Raw genomic sequence first — 17,293 nt, 5'->3', positions numbered from 1 at the left:
GCAAGATGCAGCTTTGGTTCTTTGAAGAAGATGGTGAACTGTTCATTTTCAAAGAAACAAACAAATGGGTTTCAAATTTCAGAGAGAGAAAAGGCACACCCAGAAAAAAATAAAAAATAAATAAATAAATTAATTAATTAATTAATTAATAAATGAAGATTTCTGAGCACTAAACAATGAAGATTTCTAAGCAGAGTAAAGTTGCAGTAGAGAGGATGGTTTCTGGTTAGTCATGGTTGGCTCACGGCATGACAATATCTGTAGCAGCAACCGCAGCTCCCTCCTTAGACCTCTTGATTTCAAGAGGTTGAACTTGTAGCAGACCTGTCCAACCTCAAAGTTGCCTGCAGGAACCTGGGGACTTATTTGCTTGCTTGCAAAACGGCGGCAACTTCTGCTGCTAGAGGGCTTTGCACCACTGTGTGGGGGTTGGCTATCATAGATTGTAAAGTTGGTACCGAGAAAATCGGAACTTAGCTTTCCAAAATAGGCATTGCTTCCTTGGGACATGTCATCTGCATCAAGTGATATAACGTACTCAGTATGAGCACCATGTCTATATCTTCGTGCTGCTAGGAGATAAACGAAACCTTCTTGAAAAAAAAAAAAACCTGGGTTGGTCTCTGTTTGAGAGAGAGAGAGAGACGGCTGAGAATGAGGTTTTCTTTTTCTTGTCAAAAAATTAATGCTCTCGGCGGCTGTAGGCAAAAAGAAAGGAGAGGGGTATTGATTAGGGTTGTCATCCCTTTCTTTAAATAGAAAAAAAATGGGGTGATGCCAGGAACATTCATTCATATTCTGAATATATATATATATATATATAAAAAAAAGAGCATTTCATTTTTTTTTTTTTTTTCAAATCAAAAATAAAGGTGCATGAGCCTTACCTTTTTATACTATAAAGTGAAAAGTGGGCTAGCTGTATTCTAAAAGAAAAAGTGTGGCTTATCTTGTCAAGAATACAAAAATTGATTTTTTTTTAGTTCTTATTTCTTTGACTTGAAAAAAAAAAAAAAAAAAAAAGAAAGAGTTTTACGTTTTCCAATACTTGGAGAAATGAAAATTTAATTATCAATATTTTGAGTTGTAAAAAAAAAAAAAGAAGAGTAAAAAAAAAAAAAAAAAGAGTACAAAAAAAAAAAGTTCAAAAAAGAAAAGAAAAAAAAAAAAAAAAGAGAAGTTGTTTATTTACTTTTTATTAGTTGTCAACTTTATCCATAAGCTCTGTTGTGACAACATGTTTTTTTTTTTGGAACGTGATGCGAAGCAGGGTCGAAGAAATGACAGTATGCATGTCCGGGAAAATTACAATTTCTCGCACACGCAAGGGGCAAATGTAAGAGGAGCTAATTTAAGCCCACTAAATTATTTAGGCCCAATAGCCCAAGATTAGTGGGCCCGAATTTATCGCAAGTCCAAGATTGGTGGGCTTGGATTTATCGCCGTCAAACGGGCTGAATGGCTCTAAGCCTCGAAAGGGTTCGGATCCACGAACCTAGAGATTTACTCGGGCCCGGACTCGAAAGGGTATTAAGCAAGCCTAGAGATCTGAGGCACTCGGACTCGAAAGGGTTTGGATCCACGAACCTAGAGGTCCTAAACACTTGGCTTCGAACGGATTCAGACGCAATCTAGAAGTCGCTCCGTTAATGAGTCCCAGAACACTTGCGGGCTCGGAGCTTTCCGGGATCTACGCACCAGAACCATGGGCGTAATGGAGTTCGAACAAAGGACCCGATCCCGAGGACAGTGAGTGGAGATAAATTCACTCTTCGGTTAAACTAGCCTATACCCGGGTCGAGGTGGCACGACCCCGGGGGGTCCATGAGACTCGGCAATATTTTGCGGCAGGACGTCCTCTGGGACTACCCCTGACCCTTTGGGATGATTGGGGATCATTGGTTAGGTGTGGCTAAGAAGAAGGGTTCGCCGAGGGGTTGATCTCCTCTTCGGGGTTTTCTCATCCTCGGAGAAGTCACCTCCTCGGAGAGGTCACCTCCTCGGACAAGGTGGTTAGAGAGAATATCCCCCATGTGCCTTGCACATGGGCTCCATCCTACATCATGAGGTGCCTATAAATAGCACCCACCCATAGCTTTACAAGGGATGGATTTTGGAGATTTTTTAACTCTTGGAAAGAACTAATTTCCCTTCTCCATTATCAACCTTGAGAGTGAAAGTGGGAGATCCCTGGGAGAGCCTTGCCATTATTCTCTCTCTAGCCATTTTGCCTTCTTCTTCACCCAATCTCTTATCTCCATCATCTCCTTTACTCTTGTGTTCTTGAGTTGAGACCATTGAAGAATCTAAGCCTCTCACATTTCTTCTAGAGAATTCGAAGTTGTTCTTCAAGGATCTTCGAAGATCTTCGAATTTTCCAACTCCTTTATTGAACCCTCTCCTACACAATGTTCAGCCTCTTTCATCGGTTACGAAAATAGAAGCAATTGGTAAATTAATGAAAGGAAATATTTATTTGATAGATTCAAGGCACAAACTATAATAACTATTAAGTTACAAAATAAAAAATACTAAAAGTACTGAAATTTTGTATTTTCCATTGTCACATGTCTCAATCTATTCTTCTCACATTACAGAGGGATGTAGCCCAAAACATAGGAGAATATAAAATTGAACAGATAATAAAATTTGGATAGATATTTAAACAAATAAGGTAAAAAATTGAATAGATAGTCAAAAAAGTTAAACAGATAAAAATAAATTTGAATGGATAGTCAAAAAAATTAAACAAATAGATAAAGGGTAAAATTGGAAATAAAATATCCTCCTAAACAACAAAAGGATTTCTCACCAAATTATTTCACAAATGGTAGACCTCTCGCCAACAAAAAATAAGCACTGGATCTAATGCCTTATATCCTCCTTAGATTGGATTTTTCAACAATTTTCTCAACAAAAAATTCCTGATATTTTCAATCATATATTGAAATGATGAAATTCAAAATTTTAATTTATAGTTACCCCGAATACTGGCTATTTATATATATATATATATATATATTGTTATTATTAAATAATTAAAGATTAAATAAATTTTGCATTTAAATTTCAAATTTCAAATTAAAAGTTGTATAGTTAAAAGACACTATTTTGAATTGAATAGGCGTTTGCTTAAATTTAAAAGGTTTTGAATTTAAATTCAACCACTGCATCATGCACAAAAGTCATGAAGAATCCTATATAAACCAAATGTCTTTTTTTTTTCTTATCGTAAACATTGTTTTATTTATTTAACACTAAAAAACGATCAATTTCCTATTCCTCTGTTTCCAAAACTTTTATAACAAACGTATCTCCCTATTTTTTGAATTGATGATTGAACCATAAAATCTTTCTTATTTTCTCTATCTACTTCCATGTTACTGTACATATTATTTATAACTGTCTATCATGGATTAAACCGTTGTGAATATTTTGGATTGAATTTTAGTGTTATATTCATTTGTTTGAATCTACACAAAAATGCTGTAAATATTTTGAGTTGAATCTTAGAGTTATATGCATGTATTCAAATCTATATAAAGGGGACACATCCGGTTTCGTATTGCATCTCAGGAATTTATAGGCTATTTTTATACACTTTCTCTTTATTTAGATTTTTAGAATTGTATTGTTTTGCATAGTACTTTAATAATCCATGTATGTCGTCAAAATTTTAAATAATAATCACTTTCTTTGATTTAAGTTTTTAAAACTATATTTTTGTCTATATTTTGATTATACAATATAAACACAACTGCACTAAGTTAATTCACATCTCTTTTTTTCTTCTTCTTTTCTGGCGTGCATTATAGATATACATTTTCACATGACTATCTGCAATATTGCAACATAGAAAATAGCTCTAGAATTTTGATTGCATTTAATTTATGTTTTTTAGTTGGTCTAACTTTAATTTCATTTTCAAATGATATACATGCAGATAGTACCTTGCAAAAGTTGATTTTAAATTTTCTCAAAATTTTGCTTAAATCCATGAACACTACCTTCTACGGTTGGTGAAAAAATGAGTTGGACCCAAATAGCAACGTGCAACACACGTGTGCTTTAACTTGTTTAGATAAATGCACTTATTTTGCTCATATCACCTTCCTATTTTTTTGACATCTTTTCTTAAAAAATTAAAAATTACATTTATTTGTCCACTGTCCTAATTAGACTGAACTCTATTATTGGATTTTTGCAGGCACACTATGGAATCCAAATCAATGATGTAAACTGTTTAATGTGTAAAACTCATCGAGAACATAATTTTTATAAAAAAATTACGTTGGTCAAATATCGATAGTCACTTGATCAATTCACATTTCTGTCAACAGTAAGTATGATTTTTTAAAAAATTATTGACAAAAATGTGAATTCATCAAGTAAATAACAATATCCAATTAACATAAATTTTTACAAAAATAAAAATAATTGACAAACTTTACGCATTAAATAATTCAAGTTATTGATACAAACCCGAAATAAATCTTAAATGGATCAGACTGAACGGCCACTGAGACTGCCAATTGGAGACAATCCCGATTCAAATATAGCTAGAAAAGCGTGACCTTCCGCATGTCACGTAACAACCACAGAAAACGTTAGATATTCGTTTGGATTTAGGATTAGGGTTAGGGTTAGGATTAGGATTGAGAGCTTGGAGAGGAGAAGACGCCGCCACCTGCGAGTGCAATTCAAATCGTTGAGATCATGGTGTGATGGACATACACCATTGATATGGTCCCTTGAAGCTCAGGTCTCTCTCTCTCTTTGCTATCTTTTCTTTTCTCTCTCCCATCGTAATCAGACGAACTCCATGGAAGAACAAGTAGACCGTATTAGTGCTCTACCTGATGAAGTCATTCTCCACATTCTTTCATTCATGCCGATGAAGTTTGCGATTCAAACAGGCATTTTATCAAACAGGTGGCGTCATCTCTGGAAATTTAACCCCGTCCTCGATTTTCCACCTTTTCCTTCTTCTTCAACCACCGAACCAGTCGTAGACTATGGCTTTGTCAATAGGTGTCTTAGCCTTCACAAAGCCCCTATAATTCGAAAATTCACCATCATCACCGTGGTTGGTGATTCCACTTCCGATTCCTTCAACCCTGACATTGAAAGCTGGGTTGATTTCGCCGCTTCAAAGCACGTTAGATTTCTCGAGTTCTATTGGTTTGTAAAACCCTACCGTCCCAGGTTGTTTCAATTGCCGAATTCATTTTATGATACTGACTCGTTAGAACAATTGGTAATGAGCTACGTTGACTTTAATCCACCGCCATCACCACCACCACCTTTTGTGTCTTTGAAAAAGCTCACTCTTTTTCGATCTCAACTTACTGATGAAGCACTTGAAGCTGTTATGTCTACATGTTTCCTACTTGAGAGTTTAGCGCTTCACTATTGCTATGGTCTTGTCAACGTTAAGATATCGGGTACGGCTCTTAAAGAATTTGTATTTTATCGGGGAAACCAGGCAGAAATGGCCACATTACAAGTGGATGCGCCCAATTTAGTGACCCTGACGACCTGGCGTTGCTTGAATATTCTCCGGCTTAACAATTCTTGTAGCCTTCTCGGCGCGAATCTTTTTGATATGGGGAATTGGGATTTGGAGAATTGGGATTTGCAGAAAAGTAATGTTAGAATATTGCTGGATCAACTAGCTCAGGTTGAGGTTCTTGCTGCTAATGATTGGTTTCTTCAGGTACAGTACAGATGTCAATCTGAAACTGCTTGTTTATTCATGTTAAAGCAACATAATTTCTCTATTGTTGCTAATTTTGTGTGTTTTCTTTTTTAATTACACTCTTTTGGAAATTGGGCAGTTTGTAATCGAAGAATATTATAGGAATGGAAAACAATGTACTATATTCAAGAACCTTAAGGAATTCTATTTTATGGGTTCACAACTAAAGGAAGAGTACAATATGGTTATCTTCTTTGCCTTTTTGGAAGATTGCCCCCTTCTCCAGAAAATTAAAATTGATGTAAGTTTTTTACTCATGCTTTTATGTCTTTAACACATCTTTAACAAATTCTCACAATGTTAGCATTTCATGCAATGCAGTTTCGATTGTCTTGTTGGACTGGGACACACAAGAAATTGCCTGCAATGGATATAACACCATTTTATCCCCATGGGGCAATCGAATTTATAGAGATCAACCCGCAGGCTGGAGAACAGTTACCACAAGTTAGTCTTCTACTTCAGCTTAAATCTATTGAGTTGTTGTACTTTTCTGGATACATGTATGAGATGGAGCTGGTGAAGCTATTGTTGGAAAAGACCGTTAGTTTAGAGACTATGTCTGTGGTTTTTGAAGATCCTGAACAATATGTAGATGTGTTCTTGCTTCAATGTCGTGTTCCTATTAATCAGAGAGAGTTTCTTCAAGAACAAGTGTGTCTCTACACCAGAGCTTCCCCTCGTGCCCAGATCTTGTTTATCTGAAAGTTCTGTGCATTTTCAAAAGGTGAGAATATTCTAATTAATGGGAACTTTTTTATTTGGTTGATTAGAACAATCTGCAAGGGAGTGGTCTTGAAACTTGAACTTGCTTTGATTACCTAACTTACCTAAGTGAATCATGTCAAACAATTGACGGCGTCGCACACAAATCTATGCGCAATTGTGTGAAGTTCAGAGACTGCCTCCTAAGGAATCCCTAAAGGCTAACACAACATTGATCTAACTTGATGGTGTTTTTGTATTTTAAATTAGTATTAATTTTCATTAGTTTTGGCAAATTAAAAAAATTCATATTACTGCCCTGTCTGTTTTTTTGTTTTTTTGTGTTTTTGAAATCGTTGTTTTGTATCCGTCACTGAAATATTTATCTATATGTATGTATTGTGTTTCTATTAACCAGGTGGATAATCACCACTCACTATCAGCACCACAGAAGCAACCATTTACTTTACCGAGACCAACATCAATTGAAGAACTCAAAACTCCTCCATTTGAGGACTTGTTAAAGTCATCCTGGGCGACTAGATCTAAAAGTCATAAACTAAATGGTGATGTAAATAAAACCTTAGGATTGTTAGAGGCTGTTCAATCCCTCCATTCCAAATTTGATGTACCTCCTACTAATTAAGGAGAAAGGAACAATTACACATAATAATATATGATTAGGAAACAACCTCTTTACATGCAGAGATAAGACTATGTATATTTGATCTGACTCTTGCATTGCTAAAAGTCTCGTGCACTGGAATTAAGATTGCCTTTCATAATACATTCTGTGGAATCATAACCATAGCTTTTTGTATTTTTTGTATTAGCCTTGGCGATTTTTTTCTTCTTAGTATAATAATTTTGCTGAATTTTTTTGTGCTGCAAAAATGAACCGCTGTATTCTTCACCATATGTAAATTCTATTCAGCACTTCACATTACATTGGAGAAGTCTCAGTTTACTTTTGTACTCACTTTAGTAACCTCAATAACATTTCTGTATGTCATTAAAAAGAATGTAATTAAAATTATAAGGATCAAATTAATATGTATAAATTGTCAAGGGAAAACGAGAAGAGAAAAAATAAGGAATCTTTTGTTATATCAATAATAACAATGGTTGTATTGAAATTTTTTTACTTTATTTTTTAATTTGATTAATTCCTGCAACTATTTTACAACTTTAAAATAATGCAATAGAGATATAACTGAGATAATAAATTGATTACACTAAATCTTCTGTAGAATATGTAATGACCCTCATCCCCGTCTTAGCCATGCTCATGTGCATCTGCATGATTTTGGTTTGTTTAAACTTGCATCTGTGGATTTGACTTGTTTTACCTTAAGTAAAGGTCCTTGTCTTGTTTCGTACTTATGTGAATTTGCTTGTAAGTCTTGTTCTTTGCTTGATATGTGTAGCCGAGGTCATCTTAAGCTTAGGTCACACCTTTGAACCTCTTACGCCTAGGACCATCTTGGAACCACTTGGGTTGACCTCCGCTTCCACCCTAACACCTTGGCGGAGATGTCCTCTAGGCCGAGATGTTACCATCTAGGCATCCTACATCTTTGACCCTTGCACCTAGCAATCTTGCTCCAGGACTGGTATGACTTAGACCGAGGTGTGGCACATCTAGGTCGAGATGTGGCACAGCTGGGCCAAGTGTTATCCTTCCTGGCCGAGATCATTGAAACCTACTTGTCAGAGCCGATGATTTAACCTGATATCATTACCTTGCCAGAGAGCCCATACCACCTTACTTATTATACACATTTTGTCATGCTTTTGGTCTTATCATTCAGTCACCTTTTTGAGAGAACCCAACCCGGCGCTTCCACGTGTCCCAGCAGAGGGTTAAGTCAGGAATCAGCTGAGAGAACATATCATTTTGTATCATATCTTTGTCTTTTAGAGAGAGAAGCTCTAGGAAGAAGAAGAAGTTTTAGAGTGAGAGAGTTAGATTTCAAGCTTGATTCTTAGAGGTTAAACTGTTAGATCCGTGCCTCAAGGTTAGATTCTTGATCTGCTCATGTTGTTCTTTATGTTCATCTAATCACATTGCATGATCGAGCATGATTTACAAGCTATGCATTAATTTAAAGGTTGGTTTTAGAAAGAGAAAGTAATGTTCTTGTGTTCTTGAAATAAAATCATGTTTTGATCCGAAAGTTTGTATCAAGATCCATGTCTTTGTGTTTGTTTTCACCAAATCTCCAAGTATGGGTACTCAGGTCTATGTCTTTGAACTCATCTCATGAAATCTCAGATTTTGTAATAACAAATTATGATCTTTGCATTCATTTTCTTCATGTTCATGTTCTTCATGTTCTTCGAAGGGAAACCCAGATTTTCCCGATTTCACTTTCTTGAATGTGGTCATCGGGAACACACCTCGGCCAAGAGGTGTGGGACCTCGGCCAAGACCTGGTTGGTACCCAGCCTGTTTTCCTGAGATGAGAAACAGTGTTTTGTTTTGGTTCAACTTAGTTTTGAAAGAATACCGAGATCATTTGCATTTCATATCTATTTTGGAACATCTCTTCTTGTCTTCTTGAAGTACATTCAATGGGAATTATTATATGTTTATAGGTCTTGGATCCTTACTTTAATCCCTACACTCGAAGAACTATGTGAGTGGTATTTTTAATAAAGTTATGTTCTAACGTTTTGATAAAAGCTTTGTTTGTTTTGTTTTGGAAAAGTGTTTCTTCAAGTATGAATGATTATTCCTAGTTTTGTATCAAGTACTATCTTGTTTTGATGACATTCTTGGAAGTCCTTAGTGCTAGGGGACTATAATGCAACTAGTACTCTTGTTTTGAAAGTCCTTAGTGCTAAGGGACTATAATGCAACTAGCACTCTTGTTTGAGATATCTCCCTTGCCACCGACGGCCTTATGCGGGTGGGTTTGTCTAATCGATTCCGGGTCGATTATTCCCTTGTTTTGTCAGGAATGTTATCCCTTGTATTATATTGATGCTAGTAAACATCCCTTGAAGTTTTGAAATATTTGATAGATGAACTTGGTTCATCTCTTGATTTTTGGTACAAGATACGCTATGTATTGTTTTGACAAAGATCTTGAATATCATTCATGCAAACCTTTATTACTAATATCATTCACCGAGTATTCAAGCTCACCCTCTTATATATATATATATATATGTAGGTGACGAGTAAGAGGGCGGCGACGCCTAGATGTTTATTGTATTTTGTTTTGGATGCACGTTTTGCACCATCTTGGAGATTATGCTTCTTGGCTTTGTAGTTCATTCATTTTGTATATGTCGGCTTGAGAAGCCTTTTGATCAAGATGTAAAATGTACTTAATTTATTTGTATTCAAACTGTAAATCATATTATGTATGACATTTCATTTGATCTATGCACAGCTCTTGTGGACTATTTAGATTTAAATTTATTGCTTCTGCACATGTAAGCCTCATATGTATACTCTGATTGTGTGTAACTTTGCAATGGACCTTTGATAATCTCAGATTACTGGCCATCATAGCACCACTCTACTAAGGCCAAAATGTGGTCGTGACAGAATATTTGAATAAAGGTTCTTAAATGCTTGCTTCTTTTGTTCCAAGAAAACTCGTGTCGTCGTCGTCATCTTCAATGTCATCATGGGAAACTTGAAAGCATTGGAGTTGTCGTAAACTCTCAAAAGACAATGTACCAAAAAATTCGGCAACTCCCAAAGACAATGTACCAAAAAATTCCCGGTAAACAAAGTACGAAAATATAAAATTTGTAACAAAATTTAAATTGTTCATCAACAACCATTTTATGATCATTAAGCTGCTTGTTTTGACTTTTAATGGGGGTTCCTGCAAGTGAACTATGGAATTAGTCTTTCAGGATTAGTCGAGTTTGCGCATAAATTGATCCAAATATTGGATTATCAAAAAAAAAAAAAAAAGTCCTTATGACATGTATGGTAGCTCCTAGTTTGAATGATATAAGTAACATAGAACAACAAAACTAGCCAATTAATGTAAATTGTAGAGCATCAAGATAATTAATATACAAATAATCGAGGTTGCTATGGTCTCTCTATATACTATTTACTTGAAAATTAAGCATATATATCATGATAATTAATTAAACAACATACTAACTGTCCATCCATCCAGATTCAATGGTCTCGTAATCTGGCCTCTTTAGTGAGCACATAAATAAGTTATTTATTAGCTTATTTCAGTCACATAATCTCTCTATTTTTTGCACGTTTTTTTGTAATAAATAAAAAAATCAACTTAAAAATTATATCAAAAACAGCTCTTTCTATACAAGAATATTTTTGAAAACAACTTGGGAGGTACTGTAATCGTCATCTATAATTTTTTCATCAGATTCAGTAAAAGCAAGTTTTCCTCTCAATTTAGTTAATCTTCTAATGGGGACTTTTTATTTGGTTGATTAAAAGACACATAAATTAGTTTTGGATTTATTACATTTTCTATCCCTAAACTATCATCAAATTATCTATTTAGTCTAATAACTATCAATTGAATCTACTTAGTCCCTAAAGTATATAAATCAAAGTCTATTTAGTCCCTAAACTATCGTTTGAATCTATTAAGTCCCTAAAATATTTAATTCAAACCTATTTAGTCCTTAAAAAGATTACAAAAATAAAACATATGCCAATACGTATTATAAATTAGTAAAAAAATCCTCTCCTTTTAAATTTTTTATTGCCTTTAAAAGATATTTTATTTTGTTGTGTGTTCAAATTAATATTAGAGTCTGATTTTTTAGTCTTACCAATAGATTATATGAATATTAGATATACTGAAGAAGTAGAATTGGATAGTTTAAATAATAACGCTTCTCTACAAATAGTAATATAACAAAATAATACATTAATATCTCTGATATGACAGTTATGACAAAGATGATCTATTGGAGAAGTTATTGGTTGGTCTAGGAACAATGTCACGTGGTGCTCTACATTCATTGTGATTGATAGAGATTGTAATTAGTAGAAATGGTGGGGCCCACGATTTTGTTGAGCAATTAGAAAACATGAAGGGATTTAGAGATTTGTGATTGGCCTGAGACATTGTCATGCGGTGCCCTAAAACTAGCCAATAATTTTTTCTATGAATTGAGTGTCTATTCTTCTAGAAAAGTTATTGGTTGGTTTAGAGTAGTGTCACGTGGCGCTCCACATGTATTATGATGGATAGAGGGGATGGAGCTTCCGATTTTGTATTAGGTGATTGAGAAATATGAACGAGCATGGGATTTGTGATTAGCCTGAGGCATGGCTACGTGTGTCCCAGGACCAACCAATAATTTAAAAGGTTTTGGATTTAAATTCAACCACTGCATCATGCACAAAAGTCATGAAGAGTCCTATATAAATTAAATATTTTTTTTTAACATTAACATTTATTTATTTAATTAACACTAAAAAGAGATCAATTTCCTATTCCTCTGTTTCCAAAGTCCTTTAACAAACCTGTCTCCCTATTTTTTGAATTGATAATTGAACTATAAAATCTTTCTTATTTCCTCTATCTACTTCCATACTGCTATACATATTATTTACAACTGTCCATCATGGATTAGACCGCTGTAAATATTTTGGGTTGAATTTTAGTGTTATATTCATTTGTTTGAATCTACACAAAAATGCTGTGAATATTTTGGAATGAATCTTAGAGTTGTATACATCTATTCGAATCTACATAGAAGGAGACACATTCGGTTTCGTACTGTATCTCAAGAATTTACAGGCTATTTTTATACACTTTCTCTTTGTTTAGATTTTTAGAATTGTATTATTTTGCATAGTACTTTAATAGCCCATGTATGTCAAAATTCTAAATAACAACTTTCTTTGGTTTAATTTTTTTAAACTATATTTTTGCCTATATTTTCATTATACAATGTAAACACAACTGCACATAAATTAATTCACACCTTTTTTTTATATTTTTTTTTGGAGCCAGCTCGCCTCCAGTCCTTAATTGGATTGGATGGTGCTGTTCGGCCCGTGGAGACTTACCACAGGTCCCATTTTAATAATCCAAATCGTCAATGTGTAGAACTCATCGACTACTATATGCATGTAAAAAATCACATTGATCGGATATCGATAGCAATGTGATCATATCAGTTTTCTATAATAAAAAAAATGAACAGTGAACAAATTAACGGTTGATAAAAAACTGATAAAATGAAATAGCTATTGATATCCGATCAATGTGATATTTTACAGGCATATAGTACTCGATGAGTTCTACATATTGAACAGTTCGAATTATCAAAACGGGACCCGTGGTGGGACCCCATAGGCCGAACAGTACCGTCCAATTCGATTAAGGACGGAAGGTGAGCTGACTCCAATTTTTTTGGCGTACGTGATAGATATATATTTTTTCACAAGACTATCTGCAATATTGCAATATGGAAAATAGCTCTCTTATTTTGATTGTATTTAATTTATATTTTTTATTTTGTCTAACTTCAATTTCATTTTCAAATGATATACATGCAGATAGTACCTTGCAAAAGTTGGTCTCAAATTTTTTCAAAATTTTACTTGAATCCATGAATACTACCTTCTACCATTGGTGAAAAAATGAGTTCGACCAAAACAACCACATGCAACATATGCGTATTTTAACTAGTTTAGATAAATACACTTATTTGGATCGCATCACTCTCTTATTTTTCTGTACATCTTTTTATAAAAAGTTAAAAATAATACTTATTTGTCTGTGGTCCTAATCGGACTGGACTCTGTTATTGGGTTTCTGTAAGCCCACTACGGAGCTCTAATCAACGATCTAAACCGTTTAATGTGTAAAACTCGTCGAGAATTTAATCCTTATAAAAAAAAAATCATGTTGGTCAGATATCGATAGTTATTTAATCAATTCACATTTCTATAAATAGTATATATGATTTTTTAAATATTATTGACAAAAATATGAATTGATCAAGTAAATAACAATATCTAATTAACATAATTTTTTATAAAAATAAAATAATTATGAATGACCATTAAACAATTCAAATTATTAATATCAACCTTTTGCAGAAATAAAATAATTATGAATTATCATCAAACAATTCAAATTATCGGTACCAGCGAAAATAAATCTTAGAAGGATCAGACTGAACGGTTCACATAGACTGCCAATTGGAGACAATCCCGATTCAAATATAGCTAGAAATAGGGGTGAGCAGCGGATATACCGATCCGCCAAAACCGACCGAACCGAACCGATCCGCCACATTTTGGACGGATGCGTGATGACGAGCGGACGGTTGTGGATTGATTTTCTCAAATCCGCCGATTTGGCGGACGGATGGCGGATTTGAGATTTTTTGGCCGCAACCGAACCGCCAAACCGCCAAATCACGAGCACCCCTAGTAATTTATAAGACTTTGTATTTTCAATTTGTTTAAATATTATGTTTGTGTTTTCAATTGAAAAAGAGTTTAAATATTTTGTTGAAAAAAAGTTTTCAACTAGAATATATTTTTTGAATTGAAAAAAATATACGTATTATTCATATATATTTTTTAGTTTTTAAATGTAACTCTAAAAATAATAAATAGAAAATATGATATATGCTGGTTGATTTTTGTTTTCAAAAACATATGTAGATGTAACAATATAGAGACATTCAATCTCTACTACTGCTCTGTTCATGGTTTTGGTGGTTTGAATTGTTATTATATTTTAAGAATCACAGATTGTAATATTTTATGGGGATGAATCATGCTGTGATTGTAATATGTGGATGAGGCATGCAGTGATCGTGATATTATAAAGTTTCAAACTTTTTTTCTTTGGATAAGGCATACAATGATTGTAATACTTTTTTAAGTCATTGACTGTAATACTTTCTTTTTCTTTTTTTTCTTTTTTTTTTTATTTGAGGAAGTGTACAAGTTGAATTATGTTGAAAATTTATAAAATTTTAAACCGCCAAACCGATTCGCATCCATCCGCCAAACCGCCAATCCGCTCAATTCACGTCCGCCGGATTAGCGGACGGATGCGGATTGATTTTCTTCAATCCGTCAATTTGGCGGACGGACGGCGGATTGGAGGTTCCGTCGCCGCAACCGACCCGCGCCCACCCCTAGCTAGAAAAGCGTGTCCTTCCTCATGTCACGTAACAACCACAGAAAGGTTAGATATTCGTTTGGAATTAGGGTTAGGGTTAGGATTGAGAGGTTGGAGAGGAGAAGACGCTGCCACCTGCGAGTGCAATTCAAATCGTTGAGACCATGGAGAAGGTGTGATGGACATACACCATTGATATGGTCCCCTGAAGCTCAGGTCAGGTCTCTCTCTCTCTCTCTCTCTTTGCTATCTCTTCTTTTCTTTCTCCCATCATAATCAGACGAACTCCATGGAAGAACAAGTTGATCGTCTTAGTGCTCTACCTGATGAAGTCATTCTCCACATCCTTTCATTCATGCCGATGAAGTTTGCGATTCAAACAGGCATTTTATCGAACAGGTGGCGTCATCTCTGGAAATTTAACCCCGTTCTCGATTTCCCACCTTTTCCTTCTTCTTCTTCTTCAACCACCGAACCAGTCGTAGACTATGGCTTTGTCAATAGGTGTCTTAGCCTTCACAAAGCCCCTATAATTCAAAAATTCACCATCATCACCGTGGTTGGTGATTCCACTTCCGATTCCTTCAACCCTGACATTGAAAGCTGGGTTGATTTCGCCGCTTCAAAGCACGTTAGATTTCTCGAGTTCTACTGGTTTGTAAAACCCTACTGTCCCAGGTTGTTTCAATTGCCGAATTCATTTTATGATACTGAATCGTTAGAACAATTGGTAATGACCTCCGTTGACTTTAATCCACTGCCATCACCACCACCACCTTTTGTATCTTTGAAAAAGCTCACTCTTTTTCGATCTCAACTTACTGATGAAGCACTTGAAGCTGTTATGTCTACATGTTTGCTACTTGAGAGTTTAGCTCTTCACTTTTGCTATGGTCTTGTCAACGTTAAGGTCTCGGGTACGGCTCTTAAGGAATTTGTATTTTATCGGGAAAACCTTGGAGAAATGACTACATTACAAGTGGATGCGCCCAATTTAGCGACCCTGAAGACCTGGCGTTGCTTGAATATTCTCCGGCTTAACAATTCTTGTAGCCTTCTTGGCGCGAATCTTTTTGATGTGGGGAATTGGGATTTGGAGAATTGGGATTTGCGGAAAAGCAATGTTAGAATATTGCTGGATCAACTAGCTCAGGTTGAGGTTCTTGCTGCTAATGATTGGGTTCTTCAGGTACAGTACAGATGTCAATCTGAAACTGCTTGATTATTCATGTCAAACCCACATAATTTCTCTGTTGTTGCTAATTTTGTGTGTTTTCTTTTTTAATTACTCTTTTGGAAATTGTACAGTTTGTAATGGAAGAATATTATAGGAATGGAAAACAATGTACTATATTCAAGAACCTCAAGGAATTCTATTTTATGGGTTCACAACTAAAGGAAGAATACAATATGGTTATCTTCTTTGCCTTTTTGGAAGATTGCCCCCTTCTCCAGAAAATTAAAATTGATGTAAGTTTTTTACTCGTGCTTTTATGTTGTCTTCTTTTTTCTATTCTGTAACAAATTCTCACAATGTTATCATTTTATGCAATGCAGTTTCGATTGTCTTGTTGGACTGGGACACACAAGAAATTGCCTACAATGGATATAACACGATTTTATCCCCATGGGGCAATCGAATTTATAGAGATCAACCCGCAGGCTGGAGAACTGTTACCACAAGTTAGTCTTCTACTTCAGCTTAAATCTATTGAGTTGTTGTACTTTTCTGGATACAAGTATGAGATGGAGCTGGTGAAGCTATTGTTGGAAAGGACCGTGAGTTTAGAGACTATGTCTGTGGTTTTTGAAGATCCTGAGCAATATCTAGATGTGTTTTCGCTTCAATGTCGTGTTCCTATTAATCAGAGAGAGTTTCTTCAAGAACAAGTGTGTCTCTACACCAGAGCTTCCCCTAGTGCCCAGATCTTGTTTATCTGAAATTTCTGTGCATTTTCAAAAGGTGAGAATCTTCTAATTAACGGGAACTTTTTTATTTGGTTGATTAGAACAATCTGCAAGGGATTGGTCTTGAAACTTGAACTTGCTTTGATTACCTAACTTACCTAAGTGAATCATGTCAAGCAATTGACAGCGTCACACACAAATCTATGCACAATTGTGTGAAGTTCAGAGACTGCCTCCTAAGGAATCCCTAAAGGCTAACACAACATTGATCTAACTTGATGGTGTTTTTTTATTTTAAATTAGTATTAATTTTCATTAATTTTGGCAAATTAAAAAAATTCATATTACTGCCCTGTCTGTTTTTTTGTTTTTTTTAAATCGTTGTTTTGTATTCGTCACTGAAATATTTATGTATATGTATGTATTGTGTTTCTATTAACCAGGTGGATAATCACCACTCATTATCAGCACCACAGAAGCAACCATTTACTTTACCGAGACCAACATCAATTGAAGAACTCAAAACTCCTCCGTTGGAGGACTTGTTAAAGTCATCCCGGGCAACTAGATCTAAAAGTCATAAACTATATGGTGATGTAAATAAAACCTTAGGATTGTTAGAGGCTGCTCAATCCTTCCATTCCAAATTTTATGTACCTCCTACTAATTAAGGAGAAAGGAACAATTACACAACAATATAATAATATATGATTAGGAAACAACCTCTTTACATGCAGAGATAAAGACTATGTATGTTTGATCTGACTCTTGCATTGCTAAAAGTCCCGTGCACTGGAATTAAGATTGCCTT

At 34.9% G+C, this 17,293-nt stretch overlaps 2 protein-coding genes across 5 annotated transcripts in view; both read left to right on the top strand.

Annotated features, from left to right (window-relative positions):
- Window positions 1-4,484: 4,484 nt before the first annotated feature.
- LOC114310197 (putative F-box/LRR-repeat protein At3g18150) lies at window positions 4,485-7,281 on the top strand. Its single transcript, XM_028256148.2, has 4 exons — window positions 4,485-5,716; window positions 5,838-5,999; window positions 6,080-6,485; window positions 6,882-7,281. The coding sequence occupies exons 1-3, from the start codon at window positions 4,823-4,825 to the stop codon at window positions 6,461-6,463; spliced, it is 1,440 nt and encodes a 479-aa protein (XP_028111949.2). The 5' UTR covers window positions 4,485-4,822; the 3' UTR covers window positions 6,464-6,485; window positions 6,882-7,281.
- Window positions 7,282-14,591: 7,310 nt separating this feature from the next.
- The window catches only part of LOC114310196 (F-box/LRR-repeat protein At3g26922), a 28,337-nt gene continuing 25,635 nt past the window's right edge, over window positions 14,592-17,293 (top strand). For 2 of the 4 annotated variants that reach the window (XM_082919243.1, XM_082919242.1), the window contains exons 1-2: window positions 14,592-15,763; window positions 15,883-16,044. In XM_082919243.1, coding sequence (XP_082775369.1) covers window positions 14,864-15,763; window positions 15,883-16,044 — 1,062 coding nt within the window. In that variant the 5' untranslated portion in view covers window positions 14,592-14,863. Of the gene's footprint in view, window positions 15,764-15,882; window positions 16,045-16,131; window positions 16,538-16,925; window positions 17,219-17,293 lie in introns of those variants that run through there. The other 2 variants (XM_028256147.2, XM_028256143.2) reach the window with 2 other exon arrangements.

Source organism: Camellia sinensis, chromosome 3 (assembly GCF_055761805.1).
Source record: "Camellia sinensis isolate YWXY chromosome 3, ASM5576180v1, whole genome shotgun sequence".
NCBI classification, from domain to species: domain Eukaryota; kingdom Viridiplantae; phylum Streptophyta; class Magnoliopsida; order Ericales; family Theaceae; genus Camellia; species Camellia sinensis.
This window is presented reverse-complemented; position numbering and strand designations above follow the sequence as displayed.